Source organism: Calonectris borealis, chromosome W, assembly GCF_964195595.1.
Source record: "Calonectris borealis chromosome W, bCalBor7.hap1.2, whole genome shotgun sequence".
Lineage (NCBI taxonomy): Eukaryota > Metazoa > Chordata > Aves > Procellariiformes > Procellariidae > Calonectris > Calonectris borealis.
The window spans coordinates 45,450,611-45,476,193 of record NC_134351.1 but is presented as its reverse complement, the minus strand read 5'-3'; the positions used below and the strand labels follow the sequence as shown (position 1 = coordinate 45,476,193).

General features: G+C 35.7%; 1 protein-coding gene and 1 long non-coding RNA gene across 4 annotated transcripts in view; both read right to left on the bottom strand.

The window, feature by feature from the left end:
* Positions 1 to 25,583, bottom strand: part of LOC142074739 (uncharacterized) — a 450,900-nt gene that overhangs the window by 175,692 nt on the left and 249,625 nt on the right. The window lies entirely within an intron of this gene.
* LOC142074782 (A disintegrin and metalloproteinase with thrombospondin motifs 6-like) overlaps positions 1 to 25,583 on the bottom strand; it is a 204,159-nt gene that overhangs the window by 52,644 nt on the left and 125,932 nt on the right. For all 3 annotated transcript variants that reach the window (XM_075135655.1, XM_075135656.1, XM_075135654.1), the window contains 5 exons: positions 21,048 to 21,155; positions 14,281 to 14,426; positions 12,009 to 12,072; positions 1,531 to 1,633; positions 260 to 393 (listed from right to left, as the gene is read on the bottom strand). In XM_075135655.1, the coding sequence (XP_074991756.1) occupies positions 260 to 393; positions 1,531 to 1,633; positions 12,009 to 12,072; positions 14,281 to 14,426; positions 21,048 to 21,155 (555 nt within the window). The remainder of the gene's footprint in view (positions 1 to 259; positions 394 to 1,530; positions 1,634 to 12,008; positions 12,073 to 14,280; positions 14,427 to 21,047; positions 21,156 to 25,583) is intronic.

The following is a 25,583-nucleotide window of genomic DNA, read 5'->3' as shown; positions in this document are numbered from 1 at the left end:
CAGAAACCACAAAGCAAGAAAAAAGAAGACGAAATGAAGGATTCTATGAATGTCTGTGAGAAGCTACTGAAATTAAAATTATTTGTCTTATTTATGCAATACCTTTTTTTTCTTTTTGTCTCAATCTTACTCTTTCATTAACAACTTGACTTGTAAACACTCCCATTTCATATAAGTAACAAACAAGTACCATAATTAAATGTAGGAGATAGCAGACACAACAAAGTAATCCAGAAGTATTATATAAAACATTTGTAACCTTGCATTCTCCATTGATACAGATATCCAGTGAATCAGCATTGCACTGAGTCCCATCTATTACTGCAGGAGCACGTTCAGTGTAAAAATTATAACCTTCAGCCAAGCAGTTTAATGCACATGGTTTAACCCCACCTGGACAACAAAAACAAACAAACAAACAAACAAAGTTAATAATTAATTAAAAATATATATGCATAAACAGATCTGAAATGTATAATCTTATCTCATACCTGACACATATAATGTATACACTTTATTTTACTTCCCTTTATTGATTTCTCTACTTGACTCTTCTTTCTTGCAAAAAAGATTATTTCTCATAGTAAGATATGGCAAGGATGTCTGGCTCCATAATGGTTCCATTATGTTAATACAACCCTAATGATTATTGAACAATTTAAAACAATAAGGATACGACTTCATCATTTGAAAAACATGAAAAACGAAAGAATGTAGTGCTAGAAGTATGTCAGGGTAAATTTCAAAAACAAGATCAGACTATTTCAATTAGGAATTTAGTCCTATTACTTGAATTACACTACAGCTCAGACCACGTGATCACAATGGTCCTTTTTAGGATTTTGGTCTAAAAAACTAAGAATAAAACCATTCAATCCAATAAAATACAAAAGCACAAAGGGGAACATGGACTTATTCACTCAGGGTTTAGAACAGGAAAAGACAAAACAATCAAAGGGCAACCTACGAACTTTGAAGAATGACAGAAACATAACTAAGCTTGATTAAACTGTCCCAAAGAGAAAAAGAAATTAAAACCCTCTTCCCTGCCCCAAAATACCCTTTTACTGCACAGTGCATTTATTTATAATTCAACTATTGAAGCAGTCTTTAGAGACTCTTATAAATACTTTTTCCTCTTTCTCCTTTTCCTACTCTTCTGACCTTAAGTAAGGAAAACTTATATTGAGATTTTTTATACTGAACTCGTCACCATAGCATCAAAGGCACTTACAGATCACCTATGTAATCTCTAATTCTATTGCAACTGCAGGTGGAGAAGGGCTCCATATTTTAAAGTGGAGTCCCTACAATGATGCTCACTCCCCTTCACAGTAAAACAAAACTCTACCAGAACAGAGATGGCTCTTCTGTAACATTTTCAGCAACTGACAAAAGTACAAGCTTAGCAAACTTCGCTCGTTGTATCTTAATTGAAACATTAAATTTACAAACATTACTTTATATATAACATTTATATAATTTTGAAGACTTCACATATGATAACATTTTTGCAAAGCTACACCATACCTCCAGTGTAGGGTTTCCAGTTATAATACTTTCCCCGGAAAGGCATATTGTCAAAGTCTGCACATTGCTTTTCTCGAAAATCACGGGCCCCTGGAGGACATGGCTAAAATAATAAAGACGAAAAAAGGTTAATTTCTTCTAAAGATCAACATAAAATACTTATATGCTTATATTACAAACATAATCATGCAAGAGACTAGGAGGTGGTTCCCTGCCTTATCTTGTGGCTCTGATGCTGACTCTTGCTTTATTGCTTTACAGTTGAAGTGTCTATTTTGCAATCTTAGGCTGGTATGAAGTAACTGAAGTAATTTAAAAAAAGGTAAGTTATATAACAGTTTCCATAAAACTGGTCAATCAAAATCATGTCAAACTATGTTTCATAACCAATCCATCAGCTATCTCCTTATAAACACACATAAAAACAGCTGAAAAAAATTAAAACACAAAATCATTTTGGTAAGAGCTCTAGACTCAGTTGTACTGTACTAAGCAGCTGTACTGAGCTATGTTTTTAAGACACTGAGAAAAAAATTAAAACATTTTCTAGAGAGCTGTATCACCTTTGCTTACTTGTAGCCTTGATAAAAGCATTGTATTAAGGCTGAGAATGAGACTAGATATCATGCTTGGTCCCGATTCTTACCAGTCTCCAAGCACGAAGAAATAAAAACTACTTTGATTTAAATTTTCATCACTTCGCATTACCAATTACGAAACTGAAAAATAGCTTTTTTACTTGGAATAAGGGTAGGTATAAGTGAAATTCATCTCAGGAAAGAATTATAGGAGAAATTTAATTCTTTGCTATTGTCCTGGTTTCGGCTGGGATAGAGTTAATTTTCTTCCTAGTAGCTGGTATAGTGCTGTGTTTTGGATTTAGTATGAGAAGAATGTTGATAACACACTGATGTTTTAGTTGTTGTGAAGTAGTGCTTACGCTAGTCAAGGACTCTTCAGCTTCCCATGCTCTGCCAGGTGCACAAGAAGCTGGGAGGGAGCCTAGTCAGGACAGCTAACCCAACTGGCCAATGGGGTATTCCATACCACATGACGTCATGCTCAGCATATAAGGCTGGGGGAAGAAGGAGGAAGGGGGGGAACTTCGGAGTGATGGCGTTTGTCTTCCCAAGTAACCGTTACGCATGATGGAGCCCTGCTTTCCTGAAGATGGCTGAACACCTGCCTGCCGATGAGTAGTAGTGAATGAATTCCTTGTTTTGCTTTGCTTGCGTGCGCGGCTTTTGCTTTCCCTATTAAACTGTCTTTTATCTCAACCCACGAGTTTTCTCACTTTTACCCTTCCGATTCTCTCCCCCATCCCACCAGGGGGGAGCGAGCGAGCGGCTGTGTTGTGCTTAGTTGCTGGCTGGGGTTAAACCACGACAGCTATTTCTCACATTTTTCATCAGCAAGTTCAAAATAATGACAAATAATCTTGAATACACCCAGAATTTAGATAGTACATTAAACATTGTTATCAATGTTTAAGTACCTGCTGCAATTGCAAGCTTCATCAGACAAAGTATTTGAAATACAGATTAAAATAACTTGTAGACTGAACGAGAAAAGAATTTGTTTGACAGAAATTAGAGGTGTTAACAAATATTACTACTTTATGAGCAAGAGAAAAGTCCATTTTATGGCAGTTTTACTAGTCTTCCTACATATCTCAGCCAGTTAGCATTGTTCAGGAATCTGAAACGCATTCAAATGAAAGGGTCTGTATAAACATACATGATAAAAATTTACTGCACAATGCAAATATTAACATAATAATTATAATTCTCAGTATACATTAATCAAGCCAGCCCATTGCAATATGATTCAGAAACTACAGAATTTTTCTCCAATTTTGAAGCTGTTACAATATAAATGAAAATACTGGACTGTCCTGGTTTCGGCTGGGATAGGGTTAAATTTCTTCCTAGTGCTGTGTTTTGGATTCAGTATGAGGAGAATGTTGATAACACACTGATGTTTTCAGTTGTTGCTAAGTGCCCTCCTAGTCCAAGGACAGCTCCCGTGCCTACTGACTGAGCTAGGTACACAAGATGGGAGGGAACATAATCAGGACAGCCAGCCCAGCTGGCTAATGGGGTATTCCATACCATGTGACGTCATGCTCAGTATATGAAGGGTAGGCGTGATCCAGGAAGTAGCGATCGCTACTTGGTTATCGGTCAGCGCAGGTGGTGAGCAATTCCATTGTGCATCGCTCATTTTGTATATTCCATCATTATTATTATTATTTTCTCTTTTCTGTTCTATTAAAATAGCTTTATCTCAGCCCATGACTTTTTCTCACTCTCACCCTTCCGATTCTCTCCCTGTCCCACCGGGGAGGGGGAGTGAGCAAGTGGCTGCGTGGTATTTGGCTGCCTGCCAGGTTAAACCACGACATGGACATTAGTACTGAAATTTTAAATTTTCGCTATATATCACTTTATTATCTCCTAATTAAAAATACATTTTTGAATATAATTCATTTACTGGTAAAAAAAAGGTACTGTTGCTACTTTAATTCAATAATCCTTCAGATCATAATAGTGAGAATAAAAAATAACTATGTAAATAAAATAAGAACTTAAAAAAAAATTTAATTAGCAACACAAATTAAATTTGCCTTTTTGCATCATATTCTCCAAGCAGTAGAAGGACCAGTCTTGACCTACCACAAAGCTTGAGTCCGCATATCTCTGATACTGGTCACTACACCCTATTCTTCAGTCCCACATGCTTAGGTATTAATTTACATGGCTGATATTTTAACTGCATCAAGTTACCCTTACAAGTTAATTAAATTACACACCACCACCCCCAATGAAATCCTTTTTCTAAATAGTTACACCAGGACAAAACTATAAAATATGAAGATTAGTAAAGAAGGATCATGATTTCCATATTTATACTCTTAAAAAAAAATCTTGCAATCTGATCTTTGAGATGTAGTCTTACTTCTCTTGTTTGATGGTGATCTTGGATGTATTTTGAGGCAACAATATCATCTTCATAAATGATCTGGATGATGGGGAAGAGCGTACCCTCAACAAGTTTGCTGATAACACAAAACTGGGAGGAGTGGCTGATATGCCAGAGGGTTGTGCTGCCATCCAGAGGGACCTTGACACGCTGGAGAAATGGGCCCACAGGAACCTCATGAAGTTCAACAAGGAGAATTGCAAAGTCCTGCACCTGGGGAGAAACAACCCCATGCACCAGTACACATGCTGGGGGCTGCCCAGCTGGAAAGGAGCTTTGCAGAAAAGGACCTGGGGGTCCTGGTGGACACCAAGTTGAACATCAGCCAGCAACGTGCTCTTGTGGCAAAGAAGGCTAATGGTATTCTGCGCTGCATTAGGAGTGTCAACAGCATAGAATCATAGAATCATTAAGGTTGGAAAAGACCTCTAAGATCAACAAGTCCAACCATCAACTCAGCACCACCATGCCCACTAAACCATGTCCCTAAGCGCCTCATCTACAGGTCTTTTAAATACTTCCAGGGATGGTGACTCAACCACTTCCCTGGGCAGCCTGTTCCAAGGCCTGACCACTCTTTCAGTAAAGAAATTTTTCCTAATGTCCAATCTAAACCTCCCTTGGTACAACTTGAGGCCATTTCCTCTCGTCCTATCGCTAGTTACTTGGCAGAAGAGACCAACACCCACCTCGCTACAACCTCCTTCCAGGTAGTTGTAGAGCACGATGAGGTCTCCCCTCAGCCTCTTCTCCAGGCTAAACAACCCCAGTTTCCTCAGCCACTCCTCATAGGACTTGTGCTCCAGGCCCTTCACCAGCTTCGTTGCCCTCCTCTGGACACGCTCCAGCACCTCCATGTCTTTCTTGTAGTGAGGGGCCCAAAACGGAACATAGTATTTGAGGTGCAGCCTCACCAGTGCCAAGTACAGGGGCACAATCACCTCCCTACTCCTGCTGGCCACACTATTTCTGATACAAGCCAGGATGCTATTGGCCTTCTTGGCCACCTGGGCACACTGCCGGCTCATGTTCAGCAAGTCCAGGGAGGTGATCCTTCCCCTCTACTCAGCACTGGTGAGGTCACACCTACAGTACTGTGTCCAGTTCTGGGCTCCCCAGTACAGGAGAGACATGGCCATACTGGAGAGAGTCCAACAAATGGCCACAAAGGGCCTGGAGCATCTCTCATATGAGGAGAGGCTGAGAGAGCTGGGACTGTTCAGCCTAGAGAAGAGAAGGCTCAGGGGGATCTCATCAGTGTGTACAAATATCTGAAGGGAGGGTGGAAAGAGGACGGAGCCAGGCTCTTTCCAGTGGTGCCCAGTGACCGGACCAGAGGCAATGGGCACAAACGGAAACACAGAAGGTTCCTCCTGAACATCAGGAAACACTTTTTTACTGTGAGGGTGACCAAGCACTTGCACAGGTTGCCCAGAGAGGTGGTAGAATCTCCCTCCTTGGAGATATTCAAAAGCCATCTGGACATGGTCCTGGGCAACCTCTTCAAGGTTTGAGCAAAGGGAGCTGGACAAGATGACGTCGAGAGGTCCCTTCCAACCTCAGTCATTCAGTGATTCTGTAAGCAAAGCAAAGTCTTTCTTTTACCCTATTAAATATTGATTCAGTTTTTGCTACTATTTAAACTGCTAAAATCACTGTTTGTATCCTCTTTTCTCCTCAAAGACAGCTCTGGAAGTCTCAGAGAAAACCAGCTACACACAAGCATGCTTAGCCTGGAATCTCACTGCTGACAAGAACAGCAGACAAGGCTAGGAATACCTGGGAGCAGTTAAAGGAACTGTGGGAGCAAAGCTACTCATACAATGTTCCTGCTTTCTTGATATTTTATCTGGTTTTTGGTAGTCCTGCAGATTAAATTCTGGTTTCCTATACTGCAAGTACTGTTGATTTAATTTCACAAACTAATATACCAATGATATCAAAGCTTTTACATAACCCAGTGTCTTTGGCTCTAAAAATGCAAATCCATCAATCCATAGACAGATTTGGTGACCTCTACAATAAAATAAGTTTCCATTTTAGTGGCTAAGTCCTCTCAGTGAATACTGACAAGTGCTAGCCCTTATCTCAGGATCTTGCTCTTCATCCAAATCATTAATTTGAACACTCTGAATCATTAGTTTGAATCCAGTTTCAGGTGGGTTCAGTACAGTTTTCAGGCAGTCCTTTTGAAAACTACAGTTACATAATGATAGCCTGAAACCTGAAACATTCTGTATAAGCATAAAAGGCAACTTATACTTAAATTTATTTTTGTTCCATAATTTTTCTATCTTTTTTAGTATCTCACTAATACCTGACAGGAAGTAAAACTAAAGACAATGTCCTCAAGAAATGTATTCAAAATCACAGGTATAGAAATGCAAAAAGGTTACTGCAAGGTAAGCTACAATATGCATTTACGAAATGTCTGCTCTTTGGCACTGTCTCTCTGTGTACACACTCTTCTCCCAAAATTAATTGTGCAATAATTGCTTCTCTTTATTGGGTAAAATAGTTCACTTTTTTCAAGGAGTTACAGTATGTACATGGATAACTCTTGTCAACCAACAGGCTGCTTGTGTTTCCAAATGCTCTTTTAGGAGACTGCAAATCATGAGGTAGGAATCTAACAAATGTATAAGAACTTATAATCAGGTCTGAAGAATGTCCTGAGAAGATGATAATGAAAAAATTAAAATTTTGAGTCAAAAAAGTACTGACTTTAAGAAGAACATCAAAATTTTTAAGACTGAAGCAAAAATAAATCATCTAAAGAGTGTTAAAAAATCATTGAATCAATGTTGACACAACATCAAACATCTTCTCTCTCAGAAATCTGTTTATCTTGGAGCTTCAAGTCAGGCAGACTTCAGTAGTTGAAGTCATTGGGTTTTCTATTAACAAAGAGCTATACTACACCTCACAGAAGATGAGAAACACAGCCAGAAGGGTGACAGCTGAAACTCAGGTACTGTTCCAAGAGGTAGCCCCTCACATGAATGCATTTTAGAAAAAATAGTCTTGAAAATATTTAAATTATGAAAGTAACGAACAATATCTGTGAATGTATGCATAATGGAAGGAACCAACAAAAATCACTTGCCTACATTCTGTTAAGAGAAAAGGCTGAATAACAAGAATCTTTTAAAGGTATGTATACATACATAGTTCTATACAAATAAAGCATTCACAGAACCTGTAAGCAAAACATGTTTCTTACTGTATTTTTAAAATTAGGAAGCTTTTAGTTTTAGATGTATATGAAATTAAGCTTCACATCCTATACATATTTTAAATCAGACAATGAGTTACTTTGAGTAACTATGTGCCTTGCAATTCTATTAGCATTTTGGTTTTGTTTTGGTTTTTGTTTTGTTTTTTGGTTTTTGTTTTGGTTTTTTTTTTTTTTAATTAAAAATGCCTTGGTTGGAAAAATACATAATTTTTTGTAAGGTGTAGTGTCGTTGGTGGAAGAAACTAAGTTTCTGTTGAGTGTGTTCTTTCTACCACCCTTTTGTTTCCAGAACTCAGTAGCTAATATTCTTTTCTGCTGATCTCAGTGTTTCCATTAGCAGATGCCTTTTGAATTAAGAAAGTCATATATGGCTTTGGAAGTCTTGATGAGAAAAGATGTACAAACAACACATTTTTCATAAAAAAAAAAAAAAGACAGATTTGCATGTTCTTAATGGTTTGTTTTTAAGACCTAGACAATGAAATGCAAAGTTTCCTTTCCGATTTCTTGTTTAAATTATTGATTGAAATCTGAGGATAGGTAGGGAACACACATTTTGGAATAGAGGACTACAATTTTTAAATATTTTGATAAATTGGAGCAGTGGTTTGAAATAAAGCAATGGATGCAAATTACTACACTTGGGTAGGAACAATCAACTGTGCAAGCACAAGCTGAGGAATGACTTCCTAAACAGCAGCTCTTTAGAAAGGGATTTGGGCATTACGGATCAACACAGACTGAATAAATATTGTCACTGCTGTAAGAAAAGCGAACACAATACTGAAATGAATAAACGGAATCTCATCACTAAGATGACAGACTTAGCTCTAAGTTGTACTTAGCTCTGACAGGCCTCAGCTAGAACCCTGTGTGGAAGTTTGGGCACCACGCTTCAAGATGTGCACTACTACGATCCCAAAGGCTATTGATACAGAGATTGTATAGTGTAAAGAAGACCAAGAAGAGACATGATAGTGGTGTGCAAACACAAGAAAAGCTGCCACAGAGGGAATATGATCAGCTGTCTTCTTACTGGGGACAGAGTAAGCAAGGATCTTAAAGGGTGGGAAAACATACACTATATTTCAGGAAAACTGTCCTGACAGTAAAGATACTAAAGAATCCTACTGATATCTCCCTGACTGAAGGTATTTCAAAACAGATCGGACTAACCATCAGTTGAGAACGGTTTAATGACAGTTGATTTTGCCTTTGAGCCAGGGAATAGCCTGAATGTCCTCCTCAGATACCTTCTAGATGTTCCTTCTGTGACCCTATAAGCTTCCTCTCAGTAATAAACAAGTATAGAGAGAATAAGGGAAGCAAAACCAACTAAGAATAAAACTGTCTGAAAAGTGTCTAACAACAAGAAATAAAATATAAGAATAAAAGAAATCCTAGCAACATTCCAATTATATCACGAGGTAGCTATGGTACGATTGTTAATAACAAAAAGCATTAAAAGCATTAAAAAATTGTTGTATATTTGTGAGGGAGCAGATTTACATATTATGTAAAGTTTCTTGTTGTCGAGGTTTAACCCTAGCCAGCAACTAAGCACCACACAGCTGCTCGCTCACTCCGCCCCCGGTAGGATGGGGGAGAGAATTGGAAGAGTAAAAGTGAGAAAACTCGTGGGTTGAGATAAGAACAGTTTAATAATTGAAATAAAATAAAGTAAAGAAGAAGAAGAAGAAGAAGTAGTAGTAGTAGTAGTAGTAGTAATACTACTACTACTACTACTAATAATAATAATAAAAAAATATACAAAGCAAGTGATGCACAATGCAACTGCTCACCACCTGCCGACCGACGCCCAGCCAGTCCCCGAGCAGCGGTCACTGCCCCCCGGCCAGCTCCCCCCAGCTTATATACTGAGCATGACATCATATGGTATGGAATACCCCATTGGCCAGTTGGGCTAGCTGTCCTGGCTATGCTCCCTCCCAGCTTCTTGTGCACCTGGCAGAGCATGGGAAGCTGAAAAGACCTTGACTAGCAGGGTACTTAGCAACAACTAAAAACATCAGTGTGTTATCAACATTCTTTTCATACTAAATCTAAAACACAGCCCTATACCAGCTACTAGGAAGAAAATTAACTCTATCCCAGCCGAAACCAGGACACTTGTGTACCAGTTACTGTGGCAGATGCTAAATAATATCTATTGGAGATAAACATTTTAAATAAGAATGCCTGGACAACTACCTTGCAAGAGTCCTCAAAGAGTTAAGGGAGGAGGACTCCAGTCTGCAAACATGAATTTTTAAAGAAATCTTAGACTGTATGTACAAACTGAAATAGTGCTAATGTAAAAAGTTCATTATTTGAGAAGGACAAATAGAATATTCTAGGTTACAGTTTGCCTGACATCAATCCCAAATAAACAGAAAAGTTGGTAGAGACTTGACTGATACAGGATTAAAAGAAATATAAATAATAATACAAATCAGTATTTTGTATAAGAATAGGTTTTATCAACTAAAACTTTTTAAATTTCCTGGTAAAATTAAAAGGATAATGGAATATGCTTAGATTTTTATAAGGCACTTAACTTAGTAGTGCACAACATCCAGACTAAAAAACTAGAAACAAACCTGTACTAGTTCAGTAAAGCACACAATAAATTTATTAAATATTTACTGACACATTTCAATAAGGAATTATCACTTAGTTGGTGAATTCATAGGTGAATTTCCTATCAACTGTAAGAACGAAAAATATGTTCAATGTTACTCAACATTTTCATTTGTGAATTGGAACTATAAACAAAATTCTTGCTTATGAAGTTTTCCAATTACAAAAAGACCATCTGAGTGAAAAATAAGATGAAAGTAAATTAATTACAGCGTATCATCCGGTAAGCTGGATTCATTCAAATGAAAATTGCACAAAGACAGCCAACCACAAAGATATACATCTATGAAAAAAATAAGATGGTCAAAGTTTCAGAATGGTACACTGTAATTTGGAAGGTTGCATGGCTGGAAAAGTTTTACAGCTCATACTGGACAAGCAGCTCAGCTTCAGTTTCTCTCACAACACTGTGCCCAAAGGCCTAACACACTACTTGGCTGTACTAACAGAACAGCTGTGATTAGCAGTAGCAAAGTAATTCTGAATTTGGAAATTTGTAATACTTCCTAACAATGAGGATAACCTCCACACAGAGAAGTTTGCAGAACTAATACTTATGATAATTAATAACAATCATAAAAATGAGGTTTTATCAAGGAACCAGCATATTAACTATTGTATTTTTTTCTGAAATATATCAGAAGATGAACAGGTGAAACAGCAGCATTAGGTACACAGACTCTCACGCTGTTATGAACTGCCTTGATTTAAGAAGAAAATTAAGACAAATTTGAAGCTAAAATAATATGGAAGCCTGTTTATGTTTGTACTGCTACTGACTTGGAAACTTACTAGTGAAATTCTTTATTGGTGTGTACTTTTTTCTGGTACAATTTTTAACTTACCTGAATTTGTAATTTTGGTTCATAATTTGATTTTATACATTTATACCCTGTCCCGCCCCCTCAGTGGTACTTCATTATTTGATGGGCTCAGCTCTAAAATGAAACTGCATGATCATTCTGGTAACACAAGAACCAGTGGATACCTGATGGCAAAGCAGCAGGTTTAAAATACACCAGAAGAAACACATTTTCACAGAATGTATAAGAGAATTGTGTAACACATTAGCACTGAAGTTATAAAGGCATAAAAAGGGTAAGAGGGTTTAAAAGTGGATTCATGGAGGATACTTCCATTTGTGGCAGTTAAGCAACATGGTACAGATATGATGTGGAGCTCAAGAAATCTTTAACACCCAGCTTCTGGAAACTCATACAGTATATCCATGGAAAAGTCATGCCTTGGCAGCCAGAAGTTTATAATTTTTCCCTAAGCACCTGTTATTTGCAACTGCTGGGAGACAAGACACTGGGCTAGATAGACCTTTGGTCTGATGTGGAATGCTACTTATTCACCTTAAACATAGATGCTCAAGTTGAACTCACTCAAAGCCTTAATATGAAGGCACCAGCTGGGCATCACAGTGAGATAGGGATCCCAACATTTAGCAGAACACGTAGGGTGCTTGCAATATAGAGGTGCCCGACAGGACTGTTTGCAAAAAAATGCAGAATTCACAGCTTTTCTGAACTGGGAAAAAATGCATCCATTGCTGCTGAAACAAAAAACAGACAAGTTGAGATTGTACTTTTACAGTGGAACAAAATTTACTTACATCAGTATTACAGGAGCGATACCGCTTCCTTTCTCCAAGACAATATTTGCCTCCACCTGAAGGCCTGGAAAAACATGTTTTATGTGTTAGTATATGTATTAGTATAAACACAAGTTCATGATATATATTTATGTATTATTAATATAAATACAAGTCCAAGAGATATATATTATGTAACATATAAATAAATAAATAAAGTACATAGAAGTTTTAAGGTGAGATTTTAAAATATTTTATTTAATAAGAATTGTAGCATTGACTTGAATTGGAGCAGATACAAAACAATACTGGGTACTTGAAAATCTTCACTCATATAGTATTCATCTAGTTTGCATAGATCCCAAGCAATACAGTTTAATTGTATTTTGAACATATTAAAAAGGCATTGCTTTTAATATTTGCTTGCTTTGTAAAACTAGAACGAGAAATGTGTAAACAACCTACATGATACTTTTTTTTAAAATCTTCTCATATTACACTTGAAAATATAATAAAATGAAGAAACACTGTCTGCTAAATACTGGAGCCAGCAGCAAAGACTGCATTTTCTAGTTCAAGAATCTGATTTGAATTAAACAGTATTAAATCTGAGGAAACTCCAGAGTAAGCAGGTTTCTATTAGTGTGATTAAGACATTGGCTCTTAAATTCTCAAATTGTTCAAGAACCTTATCTATCTTCCACAGAGGTCAAATACTGAATTAACATTGACTTAAATGGAAGATTAATCAGACATCAGATCTTTGGCTCATATCTTAAAAGCAGAATGGAAAAAAACTTGGTGTTTGTTTTATAATAAAGAAATAAAAGAATTTACAATTAACTAAACAGAAAATCAATACTATTTTTCACATTACAGATATTTAAGCAGGCAACACTATCCTAGAAACTCAAGTTAATTAATGAACCAAAGGGAATTTTTTCCTAATGCAGACACACACAAAAGAAAATTTTAAAAAATATTGCATTTGCTTGCTGCACTGTTAAACATTTAAAATTTAATCATCTTTCAGCATACCAACTGATATACATGGTGACAGGAGTAGTTAAGAAATCTTAGGAAATTACTCACGCTCCAAACAAACATTTCACTAGCATTTTTACATGCTGCTGCGAAAAAATTAATGTATTTAATTTATTATTCTCTCAGTAACATAGTCTGAATTGTTATCAATGCATATGGATAATTTTTGCTTTTTAATTTATTCAGTAAGTAGTGATATTTGCTAATTTGATTGATAGTTATTGCTAATGATAGGAGGTGAACAGACCACCTTAAACAGCAGTAATGTGACATTATGGTGTCTGTCTTGCAGAGCGCAGTGGAAAGCTGAAGTACAGCCTAGCTTGCAAAACATGGGTACAAGCAACGAAGAACCGAAGTGTGCAGAGAGGAGAAGATAAGAAAGGAGCGACAAAAGTCACAGAATGGATTTTCATGAAATAAGCACAAAAGCTTCATGTTTTCAAGAAAAAGTGGTCTTAAAAACTAACAATGGTGATGGAAATAGAGATTATGGGACATGACAAGAACAAAGTATGGAGTAATAAAACCGTCCTTCCACTAAGACCTATAGCTGTGATGAGGTAACCAGAACAGAAGCAGCAACAAGAAAAAGCAGCAACAGAAAAAAAAGCAGTGATTCATTCAGCAAAGAACAGCAATGGAAATAAGTAAGCATTCCTCATCTGAGAAGCGCTAGTGACAGAGAGAGGAGCACTTACCTGACAGACCTTCTCTGGAACAGTGCTCAGGACATTGGGAAGTAGACAGATGAAAGGACCAGTACAGATACACACAACAGACCAAGCTGTAGTGGAGAAGCTGGCCCATCTTGAGAGAGTAGATGGACCAATAGGAAGTAGTGGCAGGGAGAGAAGTTGCTGAATTGTTTTAAGAGTCAGTGGGAAGTCACAACTAAGTGTTGGACGTGATAGCGTATAAATGTATTGTATGCAACATAATAATACTAATTATGGTTTATATGTAAGCAGTTGTATGCAAAATCTTGGAAATACTGTGTTGCTTTTTTAATAAGTAACTGGCAATAGTTACTTTATATCCTAGACAAGCATCAGAGATAATGTCTTAAGAAGAAAGAAACCTATCTAAGGCATAATTTAAATATATTTTGTAAGTTGCAGAAAGAAAACTGTTCTGGTTACTACTAAATATAAATCCAGCTATCTTTACAGTACATACATAACATACATTAAAAACTGTTAAAAGTATGTCTAGTGAGCTGCTCCAACGGCTTACTTTAGCTACTTACGCTGGACTGTCACAGTGTCTTATAGATGAGGAGACTCCTCCCCCGCAGGTCCTGCTGCACTCTCCCCATATTGACCACGAACCCCAGCCCCCATCTATGCTCTGGGGCCAAGTGCCAAAAGGTACGCACTCTCCCTGATAACACCACTGAAAGATTTCACAAAAAAACCCACAAAATTAGCTTCCAGGCTGACAGAGTTATCAGGACAGAAAAATATAAGGGTCAGGCAATGAAAATTATAGGCATTAGCATTCTCTGTATAGATAAAAAGACTAATATTTTACTTTTTCTAGCCATGTTTAGACATTGGTGAGGGTGTGTGTGATTTGTTAATTATCTTCACTAAGTCCTGAATTATAGGTCCCTAACACACACCACAAATTAAAGCAAGCTTAAAATAAAAAGATTTTCTTTTTTCTTCATACATCCTCCTTAATGTTTCACATTAAAGGAACTGCAAGTAGCTTACAGTCTTTTAAACACTAAGATGCATTTCTAAGATTAGTTTAGTAAAACACCCTCCACTTAGGATTCATGTAGGGGCTTCATTACGCAAAATGAAAAATTCCCCCCGATAGTATTTTTAAGAAAGTATTCCCTTACATTTTAAAAAAGAAAATCTGGACTAGGTTACAATGGAAGAAGAATTTGTTGCAGTACTTCATTTATACTAACCCTACAGACATAATAAAAGTAGTGCCAAGGCATTAGACACAATACAGAAAATCACTATATAATAGTGACTGGCCATTTGTTCAGGGACAGAATTAACATGCGTACTTTATTCATGCAAACACTGAACCTTTGCAATATTGTTACTTACATCGGACATACAAAATGACAGACAATTCACACAATGGCTAATTGTCAAAATAAATTTATCATTTCCTTAGTCAGAAACCTTTTTTAAACCGTTTAGAAATAATCCTGGAGCCCATAGTTTGATCCACATTTTGGTGTCTATTGCATCACTGAGAATCTGGAGTAGCTCAATTAGATAAGCCTTTCTTGCCGTTATTGGCTTAGGCGACAGAGTAGAGCATGGCCTCAGGTTTACTGTGACCTGAATCTGTACATTTCACTTCCAAAAGGTGAGCATCTGCTGTTTAACTCCCTTGAATTCCCATAACAGACACAGTATTGACCCTTTCCAAAAAGAAACCCAGACAACTTCTGTGTCCAAAATCAGCCATATGAATTTGACAAAAAGCACTGAGACATACACAGAAGACACGGACAGATAGACATATCCCTGTCCACCCATAAGCACTACTGGAAGACTCAGTGTTGACTTTATACTAATCGATACTGCAAAGCCAAGTTTTCTCTTTTCCTGAGTCCTAAGGCTCACCTAAAGCCTCAGTCCTGGCAACGTGGGACATATGTAAATAAGTAAATGCAGTCACTCACAATGACCTGAATTACTCTGGATTTTTATGAAAGAAACTGAAAAGAGAATTTAACCTTCAGTCATTACTCAGAAAAAAAAAAGAATTAATAGGAGTTTGATATGAACAAGGATTGTACAGTGTTAGTCAAAGAAAATGAATAAAAATCCTTAATTTTTCATTAGAAATTTCATTTTGAATAAAAAGGTACTTCTAGATTGTCAAACATGTCAGAGTCTAAGTGCCAGCTCTCAGGAATGTACATTAAAACAACAAATAATAAAATGTGTAGCTTTTCATGAACAAATGCACCTAAATACAAAGTAGTTTTGCATATGAACACATGCTACCATTTAACATTAATAGAAGTGAAACCTGTAGCATTATTTTTCTAGCTACATTCATACTTGTTTCTTCTCTCAAAACATTCTTATCCTCCTCTTTTTTCTCTGTATGTGCTGTACCTGTTTTAAAACAGCTGTTACAATCCAGCACATTTCTGTTTATAAACCTCATCCTCTATCAGTTAGAGAAACAAAAAACCAGCATTCATGTGTCTACATATAAAGCAGACTATTGTAAATCTCAAGATCAAAATGCATTGCCTTTTCTACCAGGTCTGGTTGGGACAGAGTTTTCCGCATAGCAGCCAGTATGGTGCTGCGTTTTAGGTTTGTGACCAGTGTTGATGATAACACACCGATGTTTTAGCTATTGCTGAATAGTGCTTGCACAGCATCAAGGCTTTCTCTGTTTCTCACTCTGCTACCCCAGTGAGCAGGCTGGGGGTGGGCAAGAGGTTGGGAGGGGACACAGCAGGGACAGCTGACCTCAACTGACCAAAGGGATATCCCATACCCTATAACATCATGCTCAGCAATAAAACTGGGGGTGTTTCCAAAGTAGCCATTGCTCGGAGACTGGCTGGGCATCAGTCTGTTGGTGGGAGGTGGTGAGTGGTTGCCTTTGCATCTCTTGTTTGTTTTTTCTTTCTTTTCCATTCACTTACTAAACTGTCTCTATCTCAACCCATGAGTTTTTCTCATTTTTGCTGTTCTGATTCTCTCTTCCATCTTTTGGGGGGGGGGGGGGAAATGAGCAAGTGACTGGGTGGGGGCTTAGCTGCCAGCCAGGGTCAACTCACCACACCCTTCTTCAGAAAAAAAACAAGGACACAAGATTTCATGGAGTTGTACTGTGGAAAGGAAGGTTTATCCTTCTTGCAGTTCTAAATTTACAACTCGGAGGTTTATGCCAATAAGCAGACATCTGTCAGAGGAACATACCCTTCATATGGAGCTTCTCTTAAATCCAGACTATCACTGAATATTTGCATAACACATAATGCAGTCCATATAGTGAACTCAAATATTTTTAGCTAGTATAGATATAACCACATGGCACAGTGTTTTGCAATGCCTCTAATGGTGCAATTATGATGGAGAATGAAGTATTTATGTGAATTACACATGAAGGATTAAATTTTTTTTTTCTTCTCATTATAGTGATAAATTAAGTGACAATGATTTTATTAACTAAAGACAATAATCCCCTTGCAGCATTCTATTAAAGAGGCCACAGGAGTACATGATCAGGTATCTAATGCTGAAATCAAAAGCTAGAAATTAAAATGTTTCTAAGAGTAAAAATGTATGCTAATAATTTAATTTAAAATACATTATAAATATTACAAACATGTCAAAATCAGTTAATAAATGAAAGACACTCAGAGTTAAAGTTAAACCCGCAAACTCTATATTATTATGACTGTATACAATAGGCAGGTGCATTTCACCTGCCTTATTTTTCCAAAGCTGTATAAAATCCCTGTGCTCTGTAATTTCCTCTGTCATCCAAACATTTCTTTCTTCCACATTCCCATATTCCCCTGTAAAAACTCCTTAAATGCTGTTTTTTCTTCTCTACTGAAGTTAAATCTGAGGACTTGCTGCTCACTTTGCCATCTCTTTTTAATTTTCTAGTGAAAATTTATCTTTCACCAGAGGCCAGTGATGCATAGAATCTCTGTCAGAGTAATTCAAAATGACCAAAATCGTCATTATTTCTAATGGGACTACAGAAATATGCTTCCTCCATGAATTATAGCAACCCCATCTGCTATAATGAGGTAAGGACTACTGAGTAACCAGTATATGAAGAAACAAGAGGAGGTGACAGCTATTTTAAAAGAACAACCCTTCATGAAAGATTTAGAACTGAAATGTTAATTCTTCTCTCCCACTGAAGAAGCAACTTTCAATTAGTTCAACTAGAAGGACAGTGGTGATGCATTTGAATACATATAAAATGTGCACAAAATTTTAACCCTGTGAATTAATGTGAGCAGTCTGGGATTTTTCAGATCATTAACAATAAAACAAAATATGACATTGTGGCACATTTGAAATCACTTTTGATATGAATTTTAGCTGTTTAACAGAACTAAGATTTACAACAGCATGCATTTAGAAAACTCATACAGCAAGTACTGTAATAGTGAAGAAAATCAATTTCATTTTTCATAGGGAAAAAAAGAAGATTAATTCAATTAAGGTTGCCATCTCATCTTTAACAATGAATTTTCAATCAGTGCTTCTACAATTATTTTGCAAGGAAACTTAATGTCCAGTAATAACTTGAATTTAGATCACCACACAATCCAGCTATTTAAACTGTGCTTTCAGCACACTGTGTTTTCACTTTTTGCACATTTTTCCCTCATTTAAATCCCTAGCATGGGTCTATACAATGATGTTAGAAAAGGTTACTTTTTTATTACTTTAAATTCAAAGACAAAAATAAACATTCCTATCAGTTTTGTCTTTTTGTTTTATATGCACTATTTCCTCATCAGAGTATTTTTAAATCTATCAGTTAGTTTACCTTCACAAACACATCTCTGGGTATACATGACCAGAGAGACGCTTCATGTATATTTAAAATTATTACTACAAGATTAGGAAAAAGTGCACCTTTTTGAACCCAGATGATATGTAAAACCCTTCACCAAAGCATGAACATGTTAAAGCTTCAAAACAGAATAGATGTACAAGTTCTGTCAGTGGCAAAACCCCACATTATTCTCTTTCCCTGTATGCAGAAAACAGCTGAGTAACCTTTATGGAAAACACTCTAAAAACCTTCAGGCATAGGCAGACATCTACTGTGGAAAATTTCAACCCAAAGAGTTAAAGTTTGGCAGGTTTATATAAGCAACTGAAAGAAATTTTTATAATAGAGCGTTAGGCAATTTTAATTGTAGAAATCCCTCCCAACTCTGCCAATAAGACATTAATGCACACTGCATCAAATTTTGCTTTGAGTTAATAGTTACACCAAATTTACATCAGTGTAACTAAAAGCAGAAATTGACCCTCCAAATATGATAAAGTACTCTGGGATCTTGTTAGGCATTTAGAGCAGGGAACGTCATTTATTATATATTTGGACAGAGCCCAGCAAAATAGGGCCTAATTTGGTTGTGGCCTTTAGGCGTGACTGCAATATAAATGTAATAATAATAATAATAATAACAATAATAATAATAAAGTGTTATAGAATTGTAACCTATTATTTTCTCCTTAGCGTGTGGTGAAGAGTAATACATATTTGGAAAGAACTTGTGTTTTCTGGGTTTTTTGCTATCAGGAACCATTAATTTACAGGAACCTTTGAAGCTGCAGTTTATAGATACAATTCTCTGCTGTTTAAAGGCACGAACAGTTTACCTTTGTAAAACAATACCAATTCTCTCATTTCCCTCTAAAATCTAATGATGGAACAAGATACTGATGACTGGAAAAGATGTTTTGTAGAGAGCAAACTGATTAAAGCCTCTGGCAAATGGACACAGCAATAGCATCTTAAAGCATCTCGACTTGTTCACTGTAGTCTCATGGTTTAAAAAAATATAAATTGAGGTAAATTGCTCCTTGTCATTGACAAGGAGTGGTGGTTCCAAAATAAACCTAGACTGTTGATTTAAGAGTAGGGCTCCTAGCATTTTCTATTACTCTAATAAAAGGTAACATTTTTGGTAGAATGTGAAGGTCTCTCTATTTTCATTGACTAAGTCTAAGAACTCTATTTTTTTTAAGTGACCCCTTCAATGAATTTATTTAACATGGTTTACCAATATTTCCAAACTCAGCATGGAAAAGCCATCAGAATGACACTAGGTCATGGATCCTGAATGAAGCCGTCAGCAAGGATTAATAAACTGTGACAGCTGCCCAAAAGCTTTCATTCTTTTTATTTAAACATCAGATTGCAAGTCAAAATGCAGTGTAATCTTTGTTGAAACTAGCCCAGCTAGCATGGCAAGAGTCAGAACAGACAACAGATGACAGTAGTCATTGTTAGGAAAAAATCCAATCTGGAGCAGTAAATCTTAAGGATAGATGCAGCAACTCTTGGAGAGATACTGGAAATTGTTTAATATAATAAGTTCTCTTCACTTTGTAAAAACCTGCATAAAATGTATTATCTTGAAAAAAGGTATATGGAATTCACTTTTTTTTCCCAGCACATATCCTGTAAATCAATAATTAAAATATTTTTCTCTCCTCTTTAAGAACTGTATAGATTTTGCCTTGTAATTGAGAAACACTCTTTTACTATTCTTCTTAATCTAAAACACATTTTCAGAACTTTGTCTGAAACTACTGATATATACAGTCAATGTTTTAAAATCAAAATTCAAATGTTCAGACAGATACAGTAGCACTAGGCTTATCTATTGCAACACTGACTTTCTGTACTTTTCTGTTAGGTAGGAAAGTTTATCAAACTGCATAGCAAAATCCTTTCAAGCTAAACAGTTATGCAAGTATAACTGAATATTAAAGGAATAATTCAAAGTCAAAATAGAATGGTCACTGGGAAATATGGGCTTTTAGAAAACCCTTTTATTAAGGCAACTTTTTTTCTATATGCTTGTATGATTCAGCTTATATGTGAAGGAATAAAGTTTTTTTATCTTCTAACAAAATAACAGATTTCAGGCTCTAGATCTATGTTACATATTTTTAGAGTCCATAACAGACCTAGAGTTTAACAGTCCTTTACAGAAGAGTGCTATAAAATTTAATAAAGATAAAACTAATAGAGTTTTTACAGAAATTACTCAAAAAATATACAGAGTATGTAACGGGATTTTTTTTGATCCAGGCTATAGAATTTTATAGCAAGGATAAATGTTTTATTAAATTACATATATAAAATAATTGTTAAATAAATTCTGTAGGACACTTCCATTAGGATGCAAATGTATTCTGAACTAATAACTAACTTTTTGAACTGTTATAATTGCTCATAAGGACTTTAATTTTCTAGTTGTTTCTTCCTGTAGTCTTCAAACAATAAATTATTTGTACTCACCCCCTTTTCAATGCTCCCTGTTTGGCAAAGAGTACCTTCAGCTGCTGGAATGCTGTTGGTAACACAGCGGTTACTTTTGCTGAGGCACCAGAGCTCTCTACACACTTCCTAGGAAAGAAGGCAGAAGTAAGTTGATCAGAATAACAGCCTAAAATTGCTTCCAGTCCTCATACACACACGTATACACAAATTTGTTTTGAACAGAGACTATAAGAATTGGGCTGGAGAGATAAATCTATAGATGGTTGTGAAATACTCTGGAGCAATTTCAAAGGCACCATATTTTACCTAAGAATATTCTGCCAAAAAAAATCTGGAAGCATCAAATTGTAGACTACAAGAATGTATTTTTCACACCTGTCATGCAAGTAATGTTTTATAGTTGTTTTTTTTCTTGATTAGTGCTAATACTGGGCTCAGTATATTTTAGTGTTGTTGTAAAAGTAGTCTTCAGATGTGCTGTAGTATCTCCATTACTGTCATTATCTGCCTCAAAATTCCATGGTAAAAGGATACTATTCATTTTGAAATATGAAACAGCAACATTTATTTTTGTTTCCTTTATTTTAAACCAAAAAGTTTCTGAGCTCAGACTACTTGCGCTCATCTTCTGTAACACATGCTAAAACAGTGCACGTGTATTTAGTACCAATTGAGCTACGTACTAAAATATTTCTTTTAGGCTTTTTAGATTTGTGGCTGATATTTCATAAATGATTTAGCCTATCCTATTTCCCTACATTGTCAATGTTAAACAAACACAGTTTTTTCAAATAATCTTTTTTCCTACAATATTTTCTCATTTGGTTTTGCACATTTACTCATTTAAATTAAGCCAGTTCTGTTGACATTAGAGATTCATTGTTAAAACTATCTAAGGGTTGAAATTCATAACGTGGGCATGATCTAAAGTTGGCTGAACAGTTTGGAAATCTTCATAGTCACTTCAGTTGCCTGTGGATTGGGCAATGTATACAGAATGGAATCAGAAGTGTTTTGTTTTTATAGTAACTGACTTACATGATAATCTTTGTATTACTTTGTGATCTGTGTAAGAGTTCACAAACTGCTTATAGATATTTTTTATTTTTAAGTATTTTTTAAAATTGGAAAGATACTCAGATTTTTAAAATGATCTTATGATAGTCCTTACTATTGCATTTTATTTAACAACTGCTTGAAATCATACCCTACAAATAATTCTTGTACAGATTCTATGGCTGAACCTTGGTACAGAGCAAAAAGGAAAAGACAGTGTGAGTAAATAAAAGTTATTATGTCCCCCCCAAAAAATTCATTATTTCTCTGAGTAAATTAATGAGTATCTGGCACCTAGGCTATCTTTTCTATACATCTCAACAGGAACAACTGTTAAGTTTTACCCTAAGATTCATGTTTCTTGCATTGTACTGCGTATAGAAATGGATTTATTTATACATTATTCACTAGCAGCTGCAGTAACAGTTCAACAGTACAAGCTTTTCTTGAATAATGCAAAATTCTTTTCCAAGTTTAAAATCAGCTGGTGCCATTCCTGCAGGATTGATATATACAGCGTATTTAGTTTCACGATTGGTAGAAGCAAGATATCTTTTTAAAAATCCATTAAAAACATACCATATTAGAATGGTCTGAAATGATGAGGAATGAGTACTGATGATTTCTGGAGTTTCCATCCAATTTTTGACAATTAGGCCTAAGCTATTTCATTATATTGTTATGCGCCAACTCCCATTTGGTGGGTGGCTCTATGAAAACTTGAGCAAGTCGTGGAATAAATTGACATTCTTGAGCCTCTTTTTAGGAGAAATATTGCCACTTGTAAAAGCATACCTGCAGCCAATGTAGACTATCTTACTTTTCAAATTAGAATTTTTCGTTGAAGAAATGCAAACAGTATAAATATTTACTTACTTAAATCTGTGAATAAAACACTTGCTTTTGCCACTCAGCTGATAACATTTTCAGATTAAGATACACATTCATGAATAAACATATGGTTTAAAATATCAAATAGAACAGGGAAAGCACAGAAGATACATCACAAAGATTCTTGAAAAATCTCTTTAAATAGATTACAAATTTCACAGCCATTAAGTTGTTAAAATTCAACACTAAATCAAATTCACATCAAAATCAACCATGAATCCAAACCTCAACCCAGTATTGATTTTAAAGTGAAAACCTAAAATTGGTTCCTTTCAGACACAGTATGAGGTGCTCCTATCATAATCCTGCCTTATATACTTTTTCATCTAATTTACTTGCTCATTTTGTTGAGCAAAATTCGTCTAATTTATTTGCTTATGTTTCATGTATGGTTTATATTGTCAAATTGTAATTAAAAGTGTCAGACTGTGACAATTCTACTTCTGACTCTGTGTTTATTTTGCATCTGATCAAGTTCAAATGTTTAAATTAATAGCTATGCTGACTTTGTGAAGTTTGGTTCAATGTTCTGAAAAGCCAAAAATTCAACTGCATTAAGAAACAAAGATTTCAACCATTCCAATATAGACAGAAGCAAAAAATCAGATCTGGATAACAGTCTGGAATTTGAAAACATCTATATTTCAGGGTGATTTGAATCCAGAATTCTGGTTTGTGTTCCAGGGTTTACTTGCAGAATTTCACTTTTGGTATGCCTACACAAGTACACCATCTATATATTAACATAAAAGGGGAAGTAATAATTAAAACATGTATTTCATTGCCAGGCTAATGTATCCACAAATGAGAGTATTTAACAATTTCCTTCCAATAGGAAATGCATTCTTTCTGTATACTCAGGCTTCTTTGTAGCACTAGACTCCTCACGGAACTAATATCTCCCAGACATTGTAATTCCAAACAAATAATCAGCTGAACTGTGTGAATTAATGGATATAGCGCTCCAAAACTATTTTAGTCATTCATCTGTTTGCAGAATTATTCTAAGCATGTCAGCTCACCTCCCTACTCCATAAAATGAGAAAAATAGTTTCCTTCCTCCTAAATTGCTTTGGGAGATAGAATGAAAAGCACTACATCGAAACTAGATATTATTACTGACATAGTATGGTAGTCCTTATTCAGACCTTAATTTCAGCAGGAGTTTGCCTCAGTAAATCCCTAAAGACAAAACAAAAGTAATGTAAAATTACTATGGGCTGTATCATACTATTAATATTTGAGCAAAAACCTCTGCTTAAATCAGAAAGGAGTTCTGTCCGAGACAGACATACAATATCCCAAAATCAACAGAATATTTCCTTATGGAAAACTATGTGAAACACAGAGGACTTATTAACTAAAACAACACAATGTATCAATTTGTAGAAATAATTTATATTAAAAACAAGAAATGAAAGAATGTATTTTTGTAATTTCTTTTAAACATAGCCACACTTATTTAAAAAGTTGTTTATTTTTCCCTGCTGCTTTGCATTTAAGAGAGTAGAATTTGAAGTACATTCTCCATCAGCCTGTACATGAAATGAAAAATAACATCAATAGTCATTTGAAAACAAATAAGATATCTAAAAAGAAGTGGAAAATCCATGTCTGCTCTTATTTCATTAAATGAAAATGGAATTATACCAGGTACTACTATGGCTATATCTTCTTTATTTTCAGCTGATTTTGGAAAGTTAACAGAGAAATTCTTCTAAGGTGCATAAAGCTTTCTATTCTCCAGCTCAACCCTATACCTGGTACTACCTTAGTTTCATAGTTATTGATTTGAGATATTTCCTTATTACCACTATCCTATCAGTAACATCTCTAAACAGCTGTTTTGAATAAGCCAGCCTTAAAAACATATGAGAAACTGCCCTGGAAAGGTCAGGCCCAAAATCACTAGTAGAAAGTATACTGCTTTTTTTTCACACACTAACACGCACCCACCCACTCTCCCCCACCCACCCACTCTCCCCCACTCACAAACATAAGGTGACCCTTTATGGTAGCCTTTTCTTCATTGGTGGACATAGGATGAAGCTAACATATCTTTTGCCAACGTTAAATTTGTGTGAATAATTTACTGAAACTAAGAGAAAGAAGCATAATCTGAAAATTAATCAATGACCGCAAAGTCAGTCTCCAAGTGTGTGGATTTAATAACTATTAATTTGTAAAGCAGATAAGGGAAAGTGTTTTAAAAATTCAGGAAACATAAACTGAAGCTGAGGCCTTTCACAAGATCAAGACAAGATAGATGACAACCTGTAACGGTGTATCTTAGGGCTCCATGACTTCAGTTTGGAATTCGGATGCTTGTATTTGCAGTAAATTAAACAAAGCTGAACCCATCTAGAGAAAAAAAACAGCAAATCAAATTATCTTCCTTTTGCCTAAGTGTTATCAATGATGGAGCCTCTTTCTGTTGTGTCATGCAGAGTTACACATAGGCATTTCAAATTATGTAACATCTAAGCATCCTACATCATAATCATCATAAATGGTAACAATACAGCACAATGAAAACTTGGTAATATGAGCAAAGATCAAATTGCTGTGCTGTTCTTAATGTTTTCAACACTAATGAAAGCCTCCAAC